We start from the raw sequence: 17,596 nt of genomic DNA on the forward strand, positions 1-17,596 counted from the left end.
ATTCGATTAATGTCATTCCGTCACCACGCTATCCAGGAGTATCATGTAATTTCAGGTGTTTCATTTTTAATTTGTTGACTTTAACTGCAGTTCATCACTTTCATTCAGGAACACTTCATGCATGCCCATCGTAACAAACGAGATATTGGATGCGAGTATGACCTTCTGGAAGAGTGTTGTTTTAATGGAATTTAATACCGCATCCCAAATGGAAAAAAAACTCTGCATTTCACAATGCACGTGTCTGTGTATCTAACTGATATTTAAATAACACTGTTTGAAATTAAATACTGTAATTACACTCATCAAGCTAAAAACCAGTGCAGATAAAAGAGCAGTAAGTAAATCATCACCTTCTTGCGGACCAGAGACATGACACCGATCCGGGTGAGAACATGCTGGCGGGACAGGCCTTCCCTTGGGACTCCATCTGCAAATGTCTCTGCTCCATCTGCTCCCGGCTCACACAGGTGCCTCATGAACAGAGACACGTAAGCCCTGAAAAACACAACCGCAATAAATGATAATAACAGACTATGAAGATATATTTATATTTTAGGTTTTTTTTCAAAACCCACAAACAATACAATTAATGGGAAGCTTCTTTGTTCAGATGACGTATAAAACTCAAATCTTAAAAAACTCACACTTGTTTTGTGCTCCAGGGTCACATTTGGCATCTGATATAGCATTTGGATCCAGAAACTGTGTCACGTGACTTAACAAACAGATTAGAGTGAGACCTCATTCACGTACAAACCTGAACTCCTTCTCACTTTTCCCTCTCAGGTCACGGACGAGCCAGTGTGAGTTGAAGGCATCTTGTGGAGGCATTCCCCAGCGCATAATCGCATTCAAGAAGGCTTTCCGCTGCCGGGCATTAAATCCCAAAACCTAAAATCCCAAAGGAAAACAGCCAAAAGCTTTACCTAATGAAAGGAACACACAAGAACTCCCTCTTTTCACAACAGTGTAAGAAGATTTACCTCTATATTTCCACTAACTCTAGCTAGCAGTGGCGGCAATGGTTTGTCCCGATCGCTCTTCAGCTGTCTGCGGGAGTGTCTGCGTCCACCTGAAGGGAAAAAGTGCACATTTAGATCTCCAAAAGTCTCAAAACTACTTTAATTACTGCAGTCAAGCATGTATTATTTGCAAGGGTCTTTTAGATGCCATAAATAGCAATACTTTTGAGCTCTATTGTAAAATTGTATTCAGTAAGGCATCTATAGTCTCTTAATAAACCAAATTTTTGCCCATTTTGCACTCAAATAAAAAAAAATGGTTAGTATATGGGAAATCTAAGTCAAATCTGCTTAATTAATTCATCCAAAAGCAACAATAGTTAGTCATTTGATATTTACTTAGCAAAACTCTGTTTCAAGCACCTTTTATTTTCTCCTTGTAGGTTTTGCACAAACAATGTAGAACTGGATTAAGCTAAATGTATGCTTCACCTAAACAACATTTAAGTAAACAACACAGTAGATCACTGTAAGACTATGCGCATCATGATTTGCCAAGTACGTTGCGATCCTGGATTAACATCTATGTTGATCTAAGAACATAATTTTTGTTGGAAAATGTAATCCATACCTAATCCCTACCCCTAAACCCAACCATAACTGCAAATTATTCCCAAAATCAGAGGGCAATAATAGTTTGATAACAATCATGGAGAAGTGCATAAACTTAATCGTAAGCCCAACCTTAACATAAACAGTAAACATATCCCTTAATTCTGATTGCCTGATTGGAATGTTGTTCCAGGGTCAACATAGATGTTATTCCAGTAACATGTTCTACTTGGTGAAATAAGGTTGGCGATAAGGCTACATATCTACAAAACAGAAGTAGAGAGGTACAGTACCTATGGAAACAACACTTGATTCCCAATACAAATATTGTTTTTTCAGAATGAATGGGTCATTTTAAGCAGGATATGAACTCTAGTTGTCATAAAACAGGTTACTACAGCTGCCAATGAATTCTCATAAAACATTACAAAGCAAAAAAGTTGAAAAATGCATACTGACAGAGTGTGTTTAAACTATCGGTAGAAAAATCGTTTTTATTAATGTACAATATTATTGTATTTTTCTACTCATCACAATATGGTAATCTTCAATTTTAATGTATTTTTATATTATGAATTTTACATTTATTTATTTATGTGTTTATTTGTTTGATTAAATTTAATGCTCATTTATGTTTTATTTTGAGCTTAGTCATTATTTAGTAATTATTTGATCATTTTATTAATAAGACCCTTTAAATGATTTATTCTAATGCGTTTGTTTATTTCAAACTTTGTATTTTAATAATTTGGGGTTTGATACAAGTTCATATACTCAATAATGCCACAGTGTATATAAAATATCATTAGAAAAATTTTTGATATTAATTCACAATATTATTACATTTCTCTACTCATTATAATATGGTAGTCTACTATCTATTTATTTCTATAATTTTTCATGTATTTTGTATTGATTGATTTGTTTAAATTTAACATTAATTTATTATTTTATTTTTAATCTTAGTTGTTATTTAGTAATTATTTGATCTTTTTAATAAAAAGAGCCTTTAAGTGTTTTATTTTAATTAGTTTTTTTATTTTAACTTTTTTATTTGAATTAATAAAAACTCAATAAAAAAAAAAACTCAATTAAAAAAAACTCAATAAAAACTAAATTACTCATTATAATATGGTAATCTACTATTTTAATATATTTTTTATAATTTTGTCACATATTTCATATTAATTTTTGTTTGTTTTTTTGCATGTTTAAATGTTGATTTATTTGTATTTATTCATTTTTTTTATAATTGTTTGATCTTTTTAAAAAAGAAGCCTATTTAAAAGTTTTATTCTGCTGTGTTTATTTCAACACTTTTATTTTGATTACTTTGGGGTTCCTATATACTCACCAAGAATATATATGATTAATCAAAAATGCTGTAAAAAAATCTATATTATTTAGGGCTGTGCGATTAATTGGAAAGTAACTGAAATCGACATATAGAACCTATAATCAATCACATTTTTCCAGGTCAATTTTTTCAATAACTTTCCCTACCATAAGTGGTCACGTGACCCCGCTCTGTTGAGGCTGATTTATACTTCTGCGTCAAGCTCACACGTATGGTCCAGCGCAGCCTTCAAGCCTTAAAAAAAATGTAACTACACGTCGCACATTTCAACTATATTGACTGTGATTATAAGCTGCACCATAGATGCCTTGAGACGGCATATTTCCATTATAATAAAATTATTATTTACATTAACATATTTGATTACAGAAGATGCAAGAAATGCAATGTTTCAAATGTTATTTAAAGGATATCCAAATGTTATTTTATTTAGAAAAGATACAGCTAATTTTCTACTTTTAATATGAAAAAACTTTATTTGAGTTATTTATTTTCACTTTTTATTAGACAAAAAGTGACTGTTGATTTAAGGCAATGTGTGTTTTAATTTAAGTTGTTCAATAAATATTCCTAGATAGTACAAAGTGTTTGTGTTGCCTTCAATTATTTTAATATCAAGTAAAGCACCCTTAATTCAGAAATCTCTCACTTGTAATATAATATGTGGGCATATTTACTGTACAAAACCTGTCAATGAACTATGAAGGCAAAAAAATTAAATAATCAAATAAATAAATAAAAAATAAAAAATTAAATAAATAAAATAATCATTCATTAATCGTAATCGAGTTAAAATGTTCAATTAATCGAGATTTAGGTTTTAGGCTAAATCGCCCAGCCCTAATATTATTTCAATGTATTCAAAATGCAAAAAAATATATATTTTAAGTTGTTTTAAAAGTTATTTTAAAACAGCATTTACTGAAATAGAAATCTCTGACAATGCAGAAGTCTTTACTTTCACTCTTGTCAGTTTAACAGTCCTTGCAGAATAAAAAAAAAAGTGTTACTGATCCCAATCTCTGTATAATGAGGACACTCACCCTCAGGCCGTTCCTCAAAATCTTCATCTTCATCTTCAGACCCGACAGAGTACTCAGACTGATTATCCGAAAGATCGTCCTGCCACTCTGTGAATGGGATCGAGAGGGCATGCTTGAACACTCATACACACACACACACACTCACAGATTTATGCTGAGTTATAATGCTGTCAGCGTCTGTGTTTGGGTACCTTGGTCCTCTTGAGAGGCGTCATTATAGTTGACCTGTTTGCGTATGCGTTTCCCCTTGCCCAGGTTTCGGGCCAGATCCTCCTGCTGCTGCTCATAATGGTGCCTCAAGAGCTTCTCCCAATAGTCTGGATCAACATTCTCCTCCTGCTTAATAATCTCCCTCTGGACCTCCTCCTGCAGAAACACACACACAAACACAGATCATACATCACAGGCTCTTATTGACTTCGGTTAAGCTACTTAGAATTATTATAGACTAACAGTGATCCTGAGCATTTGGGATTTGTGTATGATATGATAATTGTTTATGTAATTATTATTTTGTCTTATTTCTGAAGCTGGATAAAGCTTGTTTATGCTTTTATTCCAAAATAAGACATCCTTTACAAAATGTATTTTAGTAGCATCTTAAATGTTAGTATAGTGATATTATTTGTTTAATGATCTTTTACAGTATATTAAACATACAAAAGTGATTTTATATATTATATTTAAAGCATTGCTGTCAAACAATTAACCATGACGAATCGCATCCAAGATAAAAGTTTGTATTTACATAATATATATATACCCGTGCACTGTATATATTAATGTATATACCGGGTTTCCAGACTTTTAAGAACAACTTTCAAAGATGTTTTAAAGGGACTAAGCCGAAAAGAAAATGAATGAATGAATTCACCTATATTCAATTCAATTCAATTAAACCACACTGAACTGAGCTAAACTGAACTGAATTTAAACACTAAAAACTGAACTACACTGTTCCTATTTACTATGACCTTTTATGTGAAGCTGCTATGACACAATCTACATTGTAAAAGCACTATACAAATAAAGGTGAATTGAATTGAATTGAATAAAAGTTTGTATATATATATATATATATATATATATATATATATATATATATATATATATATATATATATATATATATATATATATATATATATATATATATATATATATATATATACCTGTGCACTGTATATATTAATGTATATACCGGGTTTCCACACTTTTATGAACAACTTTCAAAGATGTTTTAAAGAGACTAAGCTGAAAAGAAAATGAATGAATGAATTCAACCATAGCGCATGTCTTTGGGCTGTAGGGGAAACTAGAGTACCAGGAGAAAACCCATGTGAACACAGGGAGGACATGCAAACTCCTATAAAAATTATGGCAAAACTAAATTAAAATTTTCTTATTTTTCTTATCATTATAATAAAGTTTGGCTTAGAATAAACTAAACATACCATGGCAGTCCAAGCTATTTCAAAGCATACCATAGTATTCCCATGATACATATCCAGAGGAGCTGCAAATACACACAAATCTACAAATCTTTACGGCTTACTGTCTGCACTGTCATTTTGCTGTTGCTGAAATTTGATCCATTTTCTCAGACAGCTGCTTATCTACATGGGTTGATATAGTAATGATGTAAGCATCAGCCTGATCCCAAGAGACGTTCTCATGCTGAGAGTAGCTGTCAGTGTGGAAAGAGGATGGAAAACTGAAATTTTGCTTCTGCCCATGTCTATCCTGACATCTCCCCGCAGGCACATAAGAGAATAAGCGACATTTTACACATTCATGTCCAAAACTGCTGACTTGTTCACTCACTCACAGTGAATGTCACATAGTATGAGGAAAAAGAGACTGAAAATAAGAGCATTCAAACACAGCTCAGCATATTGCATACGTTCTATGATGTTATTGCACAAAAATTCAATAATTTAAAAGTGTTTCGAAAAGTGATAAAGAGATGGTTCATCCAAAACTGAAAATTTTGTCATCATTTTCTCAACCTTCACTTGGGCCTTTCATTTTTTTGTGACAAATTTTTTTGAAAACATGTAACCATTGACTTCCTACTTCCATAGTATTTGCTACTATGGAAGTCAATGGTTACAGGTTTCTAACATTTTTCAAAATATCTTATTGTGTGTCCAACAGAAAACAGAAACTAAATGGGCTCTATTTTAGGGATCTAGGCACAAAGTCTAAATCATATGGAGCATTATGGGCGTGTCTAAATCCACTTTTGCTATTTTAAGGACAGAAAAATATGGTTTGCGCCGCGGCACATGGTCTTACAGGATTGTGCTTATTCTCTTAATGATTTATGGGTGTGTTTTGAGCATAACGTGCATTAAACCAAGCAGAATCTCAACTCCCATTCCCTTTCAGAGTCAGTTGCGTCAAGTTTTGGCACATTTGCTATTTACATGATGGACTTTGTAAGTGGAAAAACTAAATGGAAAACTGAATGCTTCACTAGCGAGAAAACAGTTTAACAGACCATCTGCGCGAGGATAAAGAATGAGCCTCCTTTAATTGGCCTCTTCACTTTACTTTGACTCTTTACTTTAGTCCTTTACTTTTGTGGATAAGGAAATGGTGTTGTACGCACTCCGCTGAATACATCCATTAGCCTTATATTTAATTTCATTTGATATGAAATATATTGTATATTGTTTGATCTGAGCTTGACTTTAGACCTTTTACTTGGGCAACAGCACAGTTTATTTCAGTTTCTCAGTTTCTCGCTATTTAAACACCGTGGCACAAAACGTGAAAATAGGGTTGCGCTGGTCTGAAAATAGCAACAAATCACGCTAAACACGTGTTGCACCTCACTGCGCCGGGTGTATGATAGGGCCAATAAAGGTTTGGACCCCTTTAAGTATGAGTACATTTTCATTTTTGCATGAACTATCCATTTAAATAACTTTACATAGTGCATAAAATCTGTAATAAATGATCAAATGAATTGATTTAATGAAGCTTATTACAATTTAAATGACTGCTTGATGTGATGGGAAAGCAAATTTTTTAACATCAATATCTTTATTGTTGCAGGATTCTATAGAATTAATCAGATTATTCAGAGTTGGTGTCCCAGAAACATTTCTGATCATTCTGAATGTTGAAAACAGAAATGCTGCTTATTGTTTTTGTGATTTTCATGATACAGTATTTATTTGAATTAGATATCAAACGTGACTTTAAAAGAGTGACTAACATTTTTATTAATTTAATGCACCTTTGCTGAACAAAAATATAAACCTTTAAAAAAGTAAGAAATAGTGACCCTAAACTATTTAAAGGTTTTAATGAAATTAATTTGAAATTGATTGATAAATATCGGATCACATTTATTTTCTTACAAGTATGATATGATGAAGAATATGCAGAAAAATATATGAACCTCCAAAAAAGCAAGAAAAAGTGACAATAAACTATTCAAAAGTTTTAATGAAACTAATTTGAAATTGATTGCATTTATTTTCCTTCATTGGCTCAGTGGTTAGCACTGTCACCTCACAACAAAAAGGTCACTGGTTCAAATCCCAGCTGGGTCAGTTGGCGTTTCTGTGTGGATGTTTGCATGTTCTTCCCGGGTTTCCTCCGGGTGCTCCGGTTTCCTCCACAGTCCAAAGACATGTGGTATAGATGAATTGAATAAACTAAATTGGCCATAGTGTATAAGTGTGTGAATGAGTGTATGGGTGTTTCCCAGTACTGGGTTGCTGCTGGAAGGGCATCTGCTGTGTAAAACGTATGCTGGAATTGTTGGCGGTTCATCCCACATTGGTGACCTCAGATTAATAAAGGGACTAATCCGAAAATAAATTGAATGAATGAATGATGGTATAATTTATATCACAATTTAAATGACTGCTTGGTGTGATGGAAAAGCAAATATTTTAACATCTTTTTTTTTTAACAGCAACATCTTTATTGTTGCATGATTCTTTACAATCAGATTAAACAGATTAATCAGAGTTGGTGTCCCAGAAACATCCCTGATCATGTTGAATGTTCAAAACAGTAATGCTGTTTTTGTAGAAACCATGATACAGTATTTATTTGAATTAGAAATCAAATGTGACTTTAAAAAAGAGGGACAAACATTTTTGATCAATTTAATGCACTCTTGTGGAACAAAAATATAAACCTTTAAAAAAACAAGAAAAGGACCATAAACTATTTTAATGAATCTAATTTGAAATTGATTCTCAAACATCAGATTCCATTTATTTTCCTTTACAAAACAAAAACACAAGTAGGATATGCTGAAGAATATGCTGAACAAGGGGCAAAACATTGGCTCAGTGGTTAGCACTGTCGCCTCACAGCAAAAAGGTTGCTGGTTCGAGTCTCAGCTGGGTCAATTGGCATTTCTGTGTGGAGTTTGCATGTTCTTCCTGTGTTTGTGTGGGTTTCCTCTGGATGCTCTAATTTCCTCCACAGTCCAAAGACATGCGCTATAGGTGAATTGAATAGACTAAATTGGCCTTTGTGTATACGTGTGTGAATGAGAGTGTATGGGTGTTTCCAAGTACTGGGTTGCGGCTGGAAGGGCATCTGATGTGTAAAACATATGCTGGATTAATTGGCGGTTCATTCCGCTGTGGCGACCTCTGAAATAGAGACTAAGCCGAAGGAAAATTAATAAATGAATATGCTGAACAAAAATATGAACCTTTAAAAAAAGAAAGAAAAAATAACCCTAAACTATTTTAACGTTTTAATAAAACTCATTTGAAATTGATTCGTAAACATCGGATTGCATTTATTTTCCTTCACAAAACAAAAAAAAAGTTAGATATGCTGAAGAATTTGACCTTCACTTCCAGCCTGAACAAAAAAGCAGCAATGCCGCATCTCCACACAAAACTAAATCCATATACAAACGACAATCCAATACGCTTTTGCAGAAAAAGCAAACTTGCAAAACGATGCCCTTTCGAGCAAAGAAGAGAAAAAATAATAAAGGCAGTCATTTTGAAAGGATGAGCTAGCATTCATCTTTGATCCCTAGTTTAATAGAAAAAGACATGAGAAACAGAGAGTAAAGCATTTGTTTCTCACCTCTCCGTCCTCCTCTCTCACGACATACTGAGCCACTTTAAATGAGCTCAGGTACTCGTTCATGTTCTGGATCTCGGTGTCTTCAGTGGCATCTTGACTACGGTCCAGAAGTTTGGAGATGGCATTATCGTCATAGTGGATCACACTGACCTCCTCTCCTTCTTTATTGTCTCCTGTTGAAGAGATTTAGGACTTCAGCTATTGGAATGCACAGTGGAAGTACAACAATCTTTATCTCCAACACCTTCAGCTCACCCATCGTTCTGGCAGCTTCCACGTCGTCTTTAAAAAGCTCTTCAGTGCCAAATTTGAGGATGTCGTCTAACTCCTGCTTGGACATAGAGCCAGTCTTGGAGCCCAAGCCGGGACGCACCACGAGGTGGGTCAGCATCATCTTTCGCTTGGCCACCTGGGTGATCCGCTCCTCTACGGATGCCCGAGTTACAAAGCGATAGATCATAACCTTTTTATTTTGGCCAATACGATGCGCCCTGCTGAATGCCTGCAACAACATAGAAAAACAATGAAGACAAAGGGAAAAAAGATCTATCTATCTATCTGTCTGTCTGTCTGTCTGTCTGTCTGTCTGTCTGTCTGTCTGTCTGTCTGTCTGTCTGTCTGTCTGTCTGTCTGTCTATCTATCTATCTATCTATCTATCTATCTATCTATCTATCTGTCTGTCTGTCTGTGTCTATCTATCTATCTATCTATCTATCTATCTATCTATCTATCTATCTATCTATCTATCTATCTATCTATCTATCTATCTATCTATCTATCTATCTATCTATCATCTACCTACCTACCTACCTACCTACCTGTCTGTCTGTCTGTCTGTCTGTCTGTCTGTCTGCCTGCCCGCCCGCCCGCCCGTCCGTCCATCCATCCATCCATCTATCATCTACCTACCTACCTACCTACCTGTCTGTCTGTCTGTCTGTCTGTCTGTCTATCTATCTATCTATCTATCTATCTATCTATCTATCTATCTATCTATCTATCTATCTATCTATCTATCTATCTATCTATCTATCTATCTATCTATCTATCTATCTATCTATCCATCTATCTATCTATGTATTAAATGGCTTTCAGTTGAGCCAAATACTATTTTAAACACTTTAAATTATCAGTCATAATTCCAAAGAAGCTGACCCAGTACTGTTTTGTGCATTACCTGAATGTCATTGTGCGGATTCCAGTCAGAGTCATATATGATTACTGTGTCTGCGGTTGCCAGATTGATACCCAATCCTCCAGCACGAGTGGACAGCAGAAAACAGAACTGCTGAGCGCCGGGTGCTGCACGGAGGGTGACAGAGAGTCAGTACGAGTGCCTCAGTATCCACACTCTCCCACACACACAGACATCACTGCAGATTCACTGTCGGCATCCTCACCGTTAAAGCGATCGATGGCCTCCTGTCGCAGCCCGCCTGTGATGCCCCCGTCAATGCGCTCGTATTTATACCCCTCGAACTCCAGGAAGTCCTCCAGTAGATCCAGCATCTTTGTCATCTAAGAGGGGGATCAACCATATAGGATCAGACACAAACAGGAGAGACAACAGCAGCATCCGATAAAAAGACAACTGCCAGAATTGAGCAAAATGTTAAGCAAATACAGATTACAGTTCAGTCTATTAGTTTTTCTCAGTCTCTTTGGTACATTTCTTAGATCAGAATGGAAAATTCTCAAAACTACCTGTTCAATCTTCAGATCGTTGCGTCACTTGTGCATATTTAAAAAGCAGTTTCTCATTCCTTTGAACAGAATGAATGTACAAAAGACATTCATGCAAATTATTACGTGTAATTCTCTTCTGTTTCCTACGTTATCAGTTGCTTAGGTTATGTTGATCAAAATGGATTATAATGGTCTCTGTCTGAATAGTCTCACTGCCACAACATTTAGGCATTAGTTCATAGCAAGTCTTTACATGAAAAATGCTTGAACAAGCTGTCATAATACTTTGTCATAATGTATTTTTCTATACTTTTCCGTTAGACTTTTTTTCTAAATCTGTCCAGAATTGGTAAATCTCTCCCGTGTGAAAGCAGGTTGTCCTAAGTTCACATTTCTACATTTGTTTTGTTTTTTACTTTGTGCTTTGCAGTGCTATATTTTCCTTTCTGTATCATAATGACCTGATTTGTCAACAAATTACAGTACAAACAGCAACAACAACAAGAAAAGTTTACACCAGAACAGCCCTCCAGAGTACACAGTTATATTGACAACATGACTAAGTCATTTGACTGTCTTATCCGTACACAATGACAGCAGGAGTTGTCATTCTAAAGATACTGACACAATCATTGACATAAAAATGAAGTTTTGAGAGATGAACTACAGATTTTGAGAAAGAGACTGGCTTTTCCAGGTAATCTATGGTGTTTTGCTATTTGTACGCTTTGTTTTGAGAAATGCACTTACTCTTTTGCAAATTTCAATTCTGATCTGAGAAATGAACCAACGTGACTGAGAAAAACTGTAAAATACAATAAGAGGGGAAAAACATGGCTCTGGCAGGCTGATCACCTCTCCTGAATTTTGCAGGATGATCCTGTGAGCTTTTTCTTATTCTCAGAAGTGAACAAATGTTTTAAAATGAAGCCTTTTCTATTCACCACCGCTGCTTTTATTGGTTCTTTTGAAAAACAGTAAAAAACTGTAAAATTGTGTTCCCATTTAAAATTACTCTGATTGAATGTAGTTTAAAATGTAAGTTATACTTGAAATTCTAAGCTGAATTTTCAGCAAATTGTAAGCAATTTTCAGCTAATTCTAAGCAGAATTGTTCAGTGAATGTTCAGTGTTACATTATCCTTCAAATATCATTGCAATATTCAGATGGTTTTGTTTAGCAATTATTTTTATACTCTTTATTTATAATAATTATTAATGAATTAATGATGATTTTGTCAGAAAGTTTGTGTGGAAACTGATACATTTGAATACTTTAGTATTCTCAGATTTTGTTTGCATTACAAATATCTTTTTCTTCCCTTTTTACATTTTCCCTTCCTTTTGATGTAATGTGTCTTCGAAATATAAAAGCAAATATATTTTTTATGGTACCTTGAATTTTGCAGAATTCACAAAAAACATCAAGCAACCCAGCAGTTTTGAACATTAAAAATGATAATTAATGTTTAATTATTTATTTTAATCAATGCTTATTGAGCAGCAGATCATCAAACTGTACTGTGGCGTGATACTGAAGACTGAAGTATAGATGCTGATAATTCAGGTTCAAAACCCAGAAATAAATACAATTTTTAAACTACCTTAAATAAGATGACAATCTTACCAATCCAAAACTTTAGACTGGGAGCATGAAACAATGTCTCTAATGTAAAATGTATCTGTATTATTCTTTACAATAACACAATGATAAAATGTTGTAAATGTTAATGTTAATGTGTCTTGCATTGTCCCATAAAATTACATGTGCTTTCCTGCAACAGAAAGATAATGAGGTGGTCACCCAAGGCCCTCCTGTTTAATCTAGCTGAAAAGACTGAAGAAACACACAACATGCAATAACATTAATATTTATGCTTATTCTCAAGCACTTGGGAAAGAAAAGGGTGGCAAATGAAGTCTCTCTGAGACAACCCCCCTTTACCTGTGCCATTCATCAAATTAATGAATGCAGTGATTGCACAGGCAATTTAAAATGGGAGGGGAAAGAGTCAAGAATAAAGCGGAGATAAATATAGGCTCCGCCTTTTCATTTGTCAACACCGTTTAAAAGATGAATGAGCTCCACTCTTATTTTCTATTCACAGTTTACCGACTAATTAATCTTCCACTGAAATAGAGGCAGGACTGTCGCATATTTAAGTTTTTTTCTATTCTTTTTATTCAGAGGGTATTCTATGCTCTAGAAGAGGAAATAAATGCTAAACAGTGTACCTGAGAGAAGATGAGAACCCTGTGTCCTCCATCTTTGAGTTTTTTGAGCATTTTCTGAAGCAGGGTGAGTTTCCCTGAGGATTTCACCAGAAGGTTACCATCATAAGAGCCATTGGGTAACACCGGGGCTTCCTGCAAATGTAAAAACAGTAATGTTACTAGAAGATGCTCGAATTCAAGTGTTTTTAGACACTGTTCTCAAAACAAGTTTGGGTTGTTAAGATTTTTTTTTACGTTTAAATGAATCCAAAATACAGAAAAGTGTTGCGATATATTACAATATAGATGAACTACCTTCTATTTCAGTTTTATTAAAATGTATTCCTGCAAAGCTTATTTTAGCAGATTTTTTTACTAGAAGTCTAACATCCTTCGGAAATCATTAGAATATGTTCATAAGTGCTTTAAGAACATTTCTTGTGATTATTTATAAATATTATTACGGTGCATTTTGATTAAATGAAGTCTCAAAACAACAATATTAATCTGAAATATTTTGTAACACTGCATTATAGCTCTGAGATATGCAAATGTTCTGCTCTGGCTTTGCATGGAAGCATTTTCCTTGGCAAAACAGAACAAAACAGACAATAGTTTCAATAAATAACACTTACACTATATTAACTTGTTTGTTGAACTGTTGAATAAAAACAGTATCATATTTTCGATCAGGCTCATGTGCTGATATTCAAGAAATAGCACTCTTGCATGTTTGATATTATTTAACTATATAATATCTTGTAAATATAAAAACAAAAACAGGTTTTGTGTTTGCTTGAATTATAGGGTCATTCTACTTGCATGCTAACAAAGTTAATCACATAGTTATTGTTCTTGGACACTCAAGATTTTTGAGACGCTCAAGATTTGTGTTTTTGTTGTTGTTTTCTGCAAATTGTGTGAGACATACTCAATAATATCTGCATATCTATTAAAAAAACAATCGCTACACAATTCAAATCTATAAATATGTTTAAGCTTAATAGCATATTCACATCCATAGTCCATTAAAAGTGATGCTTTCCATTTCAATCCCTATTACTTGTCAACTTTTTGTCCTTGAACATGAGAGTGGGAAAAAAGCATCCGATTCACTGCATTCACTAAGAAACAATAGACTTCTGAACAAAAGCTTGTGAGTCTTAAATTAGCTCAGATAAGAAAATGCATCGCCATTACACGTGTTAAAAATAAACCACAGCAGTGATATGAACTGGAGGTCTCCATATGTTCATCCTCACCACTGCAGCCACTGGAAACAGGTAGGGATGGTTGCAGCATTTCTTCAGATCCATCATGATGTTTAGAAGGGACACCTGGTTCCCTCCTCCTTTGGAATTCAAAGCCTCAAAATTCCTTGTTAAAATAAACTTGTAGTATTTTCTGTAAAAAAAGAAAACAAAAATTCTTAAATGATTCTAGATATTAAACAGGGTTGTTACAGGTAACTTAATTATTTAACTCATTATGAAAGTGTTAAGTGAAATGAAGCACAATTTTGGTTAAACTTTAGCTAGAAAACTAAACTTTTACTTAATTTACTTAAACTTGACATACTAAAATAACTAAAAATGAAATAAAATGAATAAAAGCTATACAGTTATTTTAAAAGCAACAGCAAAATCACTTAAAATGGCAAATAAAAAAAGTAATGAAACAGAAAATATAAAAATAAGAAATAATTCTAAATATTAATAACTACAGTACTGAACTAACTATATATTGCATATCATCATATTTACTTGTACAATTTTGAACAACATGCAACAGAAACTGTATGATGTAAAAAAAAAAATATCTTTATGACAATTATACCTAGTTCAAAATTCTGCACTATTAAGATTTTTTTGTTTTTATTTAATTTTAACTAAAACAAAATCTGAAATAAAAATTATTCAAATTTATAGACACTAAATAAATGACTGTATATAAACAATAGACAACATACAATACTACAAATTCCAAAAAAAATTAATTCTACAACTTAAATGAAAAATGAAAATAAAAATGAAAAATAACTGGACTGATATAAAACAGATGTTTAATTCATTCATTAATTTTCTTATCGGCTTAGTCCCTTTAATCGGAGGTCACCACAGCGGAATGAACCACCAACTTATCCAGCACATGTTTTACGCAGTGGATGCCCTTTCAGCCGCAACCCATCACTGGGAAACACCCACACACACTCATTCAATATGGACAATTTAGCCTACCCAATTTACCTATACCACATGTCTTTGGACTTGTGGGGGAAACCGGAGCACCCAGAGGAAACCCACGCGAACAAGGGGAGAACATGCAAACTCCACACAGAAACGTCAACTGACCCAGCCGAGGCTCGAACCAGCGACCTTCATGCTGTGCTGCGGTTCATTCCGCTGTGGCGACCCCAGATTAATAAAGAGACTAAGCCAAAAAGAAAATGAATGAGTGAATTTATTATATTAATATATTTAATGTTAATATTCTGAACAATATGAAAGAAAGCAAAATTATGATGTATAAATCATATATTCAGGGTTTCTGCAGGTTTCAGCAATTTAAATGTAAGATTTTTTGAGACATTTTTATGACTATTATGAATGAAATTTTAGACTCATACAGGGCTAAACGCTAAAGAATTTGTTGAATGGCCCAGTTGGAAAAGATTTTTATTTGCCCTATTAAACTTTTTTGTATAATTTTATAAACTTAAAAATACAATAATAATTTAATAATTAAAAAAGTCATAGTTTAGTTAATTCTGAGCAAAATATTTTAAATATCGTGTCAAAACAAGCAAGCTCTAGTTGTATACATACACTTTTTTTCAACATAAACTTTCTAATTGTTTAAAAGGTATTAAAAACTATAATAAACTAAAATTATGCACAACAGTCTGCTTAGTAAAGCAGTAAATACATGGTGAACTTTGAAACAAATGTTATTGTAAAGAAAACATTTAAACCATTATGGTAAATAAAGTTAAAAATTACATTCTTAAATAAAAAGTTAAGTTTTATTGAGATGAATTGTGGGTGATTGTATGGGTGTAGGCTGAATTGGGCAGCTATACATAAACAAAGGCAAATCAAGACCTTTTTCAAAAGATTTAAGACCTACAACACAATATTTCAGTAGATTTAAAGAGCCCCTATTTTGCATTTTAAAAGGCCATGATTTAGTTTTGGGGGTCTCTAAGAACAGGCTGATATGCATGCAATGTCAAAAAACAATTTCATTGTCTTATATGCATTTATTTTTACCTAATTATCCCAAAGACTCGCAAATTATTTGTTTAGCAAATATTTTATTCATTTGTTCCCAAACCCCTCCTTAGCACGAAGGTAATCTGCGCTGATTGGACTGATGACTCAGTCTGCTGTGATTGGTCGACTGCGTTTAGCGCGTGACAGAGAGAAATGCCCACCACAGCTATGAAGTAGCAGCCAGAGAGTATGTGAGAGCCCAATGCAGGAATGCAATAAAGCAATGCTAAACACCAGCATCTCACTCTACTCGTAACGCTAACCCCAACTAATAACAACAATACACATTCAGTATTAATCCACACAGTGGCAAAAGTGAACTATTTTGAAAATTAACCTTGCCGCGTGTGAGGAACAGCTGATATAGTCATAGCAACAAACGCCAGAGGATGGCAAGTTCAGAAACACATTTAAATTGTTAAAGGAAGAAGCACGCGTCACGTTTTTAACATGGTTTTGGACACAATATCTCAACAGCCCATAAAGATTTAACCTGAGAGATACAATACAAGGACTGATCTATAATAGATAAGTGATTACAAGGAGCGATTACAACTTATTACATACAATTAAACACATATTTTGCAAACTACACAAAACGAGGCAACAATTTTAATTACGCTTACATGTTATGGAAGAAGGAGAAGAAACTGGTCCATATGAACTGTAACAGTTACTGACAAAGTCCCATTCATAATAGTCTCTGCTGTTCCTTCCTAGCAAACAGTCGGCTAATCTTGTGCTGTAGCGTAGGTTATTGTATCAAAAATCAGAAAAATGACAGGAACAAACACTTTATTCCCCACAGTCGAATCTCCATCTGTCAGTGATCGTCATCTATTCGCGTCATGATCAGTCCCGTGATCCCTGTGCTCTGCTAGTGTCTATAGGGAAAGCGCGTTCACATTTTATCGGATCTGGAACTACATATTTGGTGATGTACCATATGTACGTCTACACATTCAAGCAAAAGATCCAAACCCAACTCAATTCATTTATTCGACTCTGAGTCGACTATTTCGTTAAAGAATCAATAGTTTTAAACACGGTGCTTGTTCGGATTTAAACCTCAGCTGAATGTTTTTATTCACTTAGTGCTCAGTTACACACTGCACGAGTGGTCTTTGATGAACCCAAAAGAGCACATGTCACTCCGCTACTCACCCGTTTGCACTGGCTGCCAGTTGCTGCTCGCATCAAATTCAAAGCTCTGATGTTTGCTTACAGAGCGACCTCTGGCTTTGCTCCTACTTATCTGCTCTCACTTCTGCAGATTTATGTGCCCTCCAGAAACTTGCGTTCTGTGAATGAACGTCGCCTCGTGGTTCCATCCCTAATGGGGAAGAAACCACTTTCCCGAACTCTCGC

General features: G+C 34.2%; 1 protein-coding gene across 1 annotated transcript in view; it reads right to left on the bottom strand.

The window, feature by feature from the left end:
- The window catches only part of chd5 (chromodomain helicase DNA binding protein 5), a 114,350-nt gene that overhangs the window by 17,100 nt on the left and 79,654 nt on the right, over positions 1 to 17,596 (bottom strand). The window contains 11 exon segments of the mRNA XM_056467849.1: positions 354 to 498; positions 761 to 894; positions 987 to 1,075; positions 3,978 to 4,064; positions 4,169 to 4,343; positions 9,056 to 9,228; positions 9,311 to 9,557; positions 10,234 to 10,358; positions 10,457 to 10,574; positions 12,978 to 13,109; positions 14,219 to 14,360. Of these exon segments, the coding sequence (XP_056323824.1) occupies positions 354 to 498; positions 761 to 894; positions 987 to 1,075; positions 3,978 to 4,064; positions 4,169 to 4,343; positions 9,056 to 9,228; positions 9,311 to 9,557; positions 10,234 to 10,358; positions 10,457 to 10,574; positions 12,978 to 13,109; positions 14,219 to 14,360 (1,567 nt within the window).

Source organism: Danio aesculapii, chromosome 11, assembly GCF_903798145.1.
Source record: "Danio aesculapii chromosome 11, fDanAes4.1, whole genome shotgun sequence".
NCBI classification, from domain to species: domain Eukaryota; kingdom Metazoa; phylum Chordata; class Actinopteri; order Cypriniformes; family Danionidae; genus Danio; species Danio aesculapii.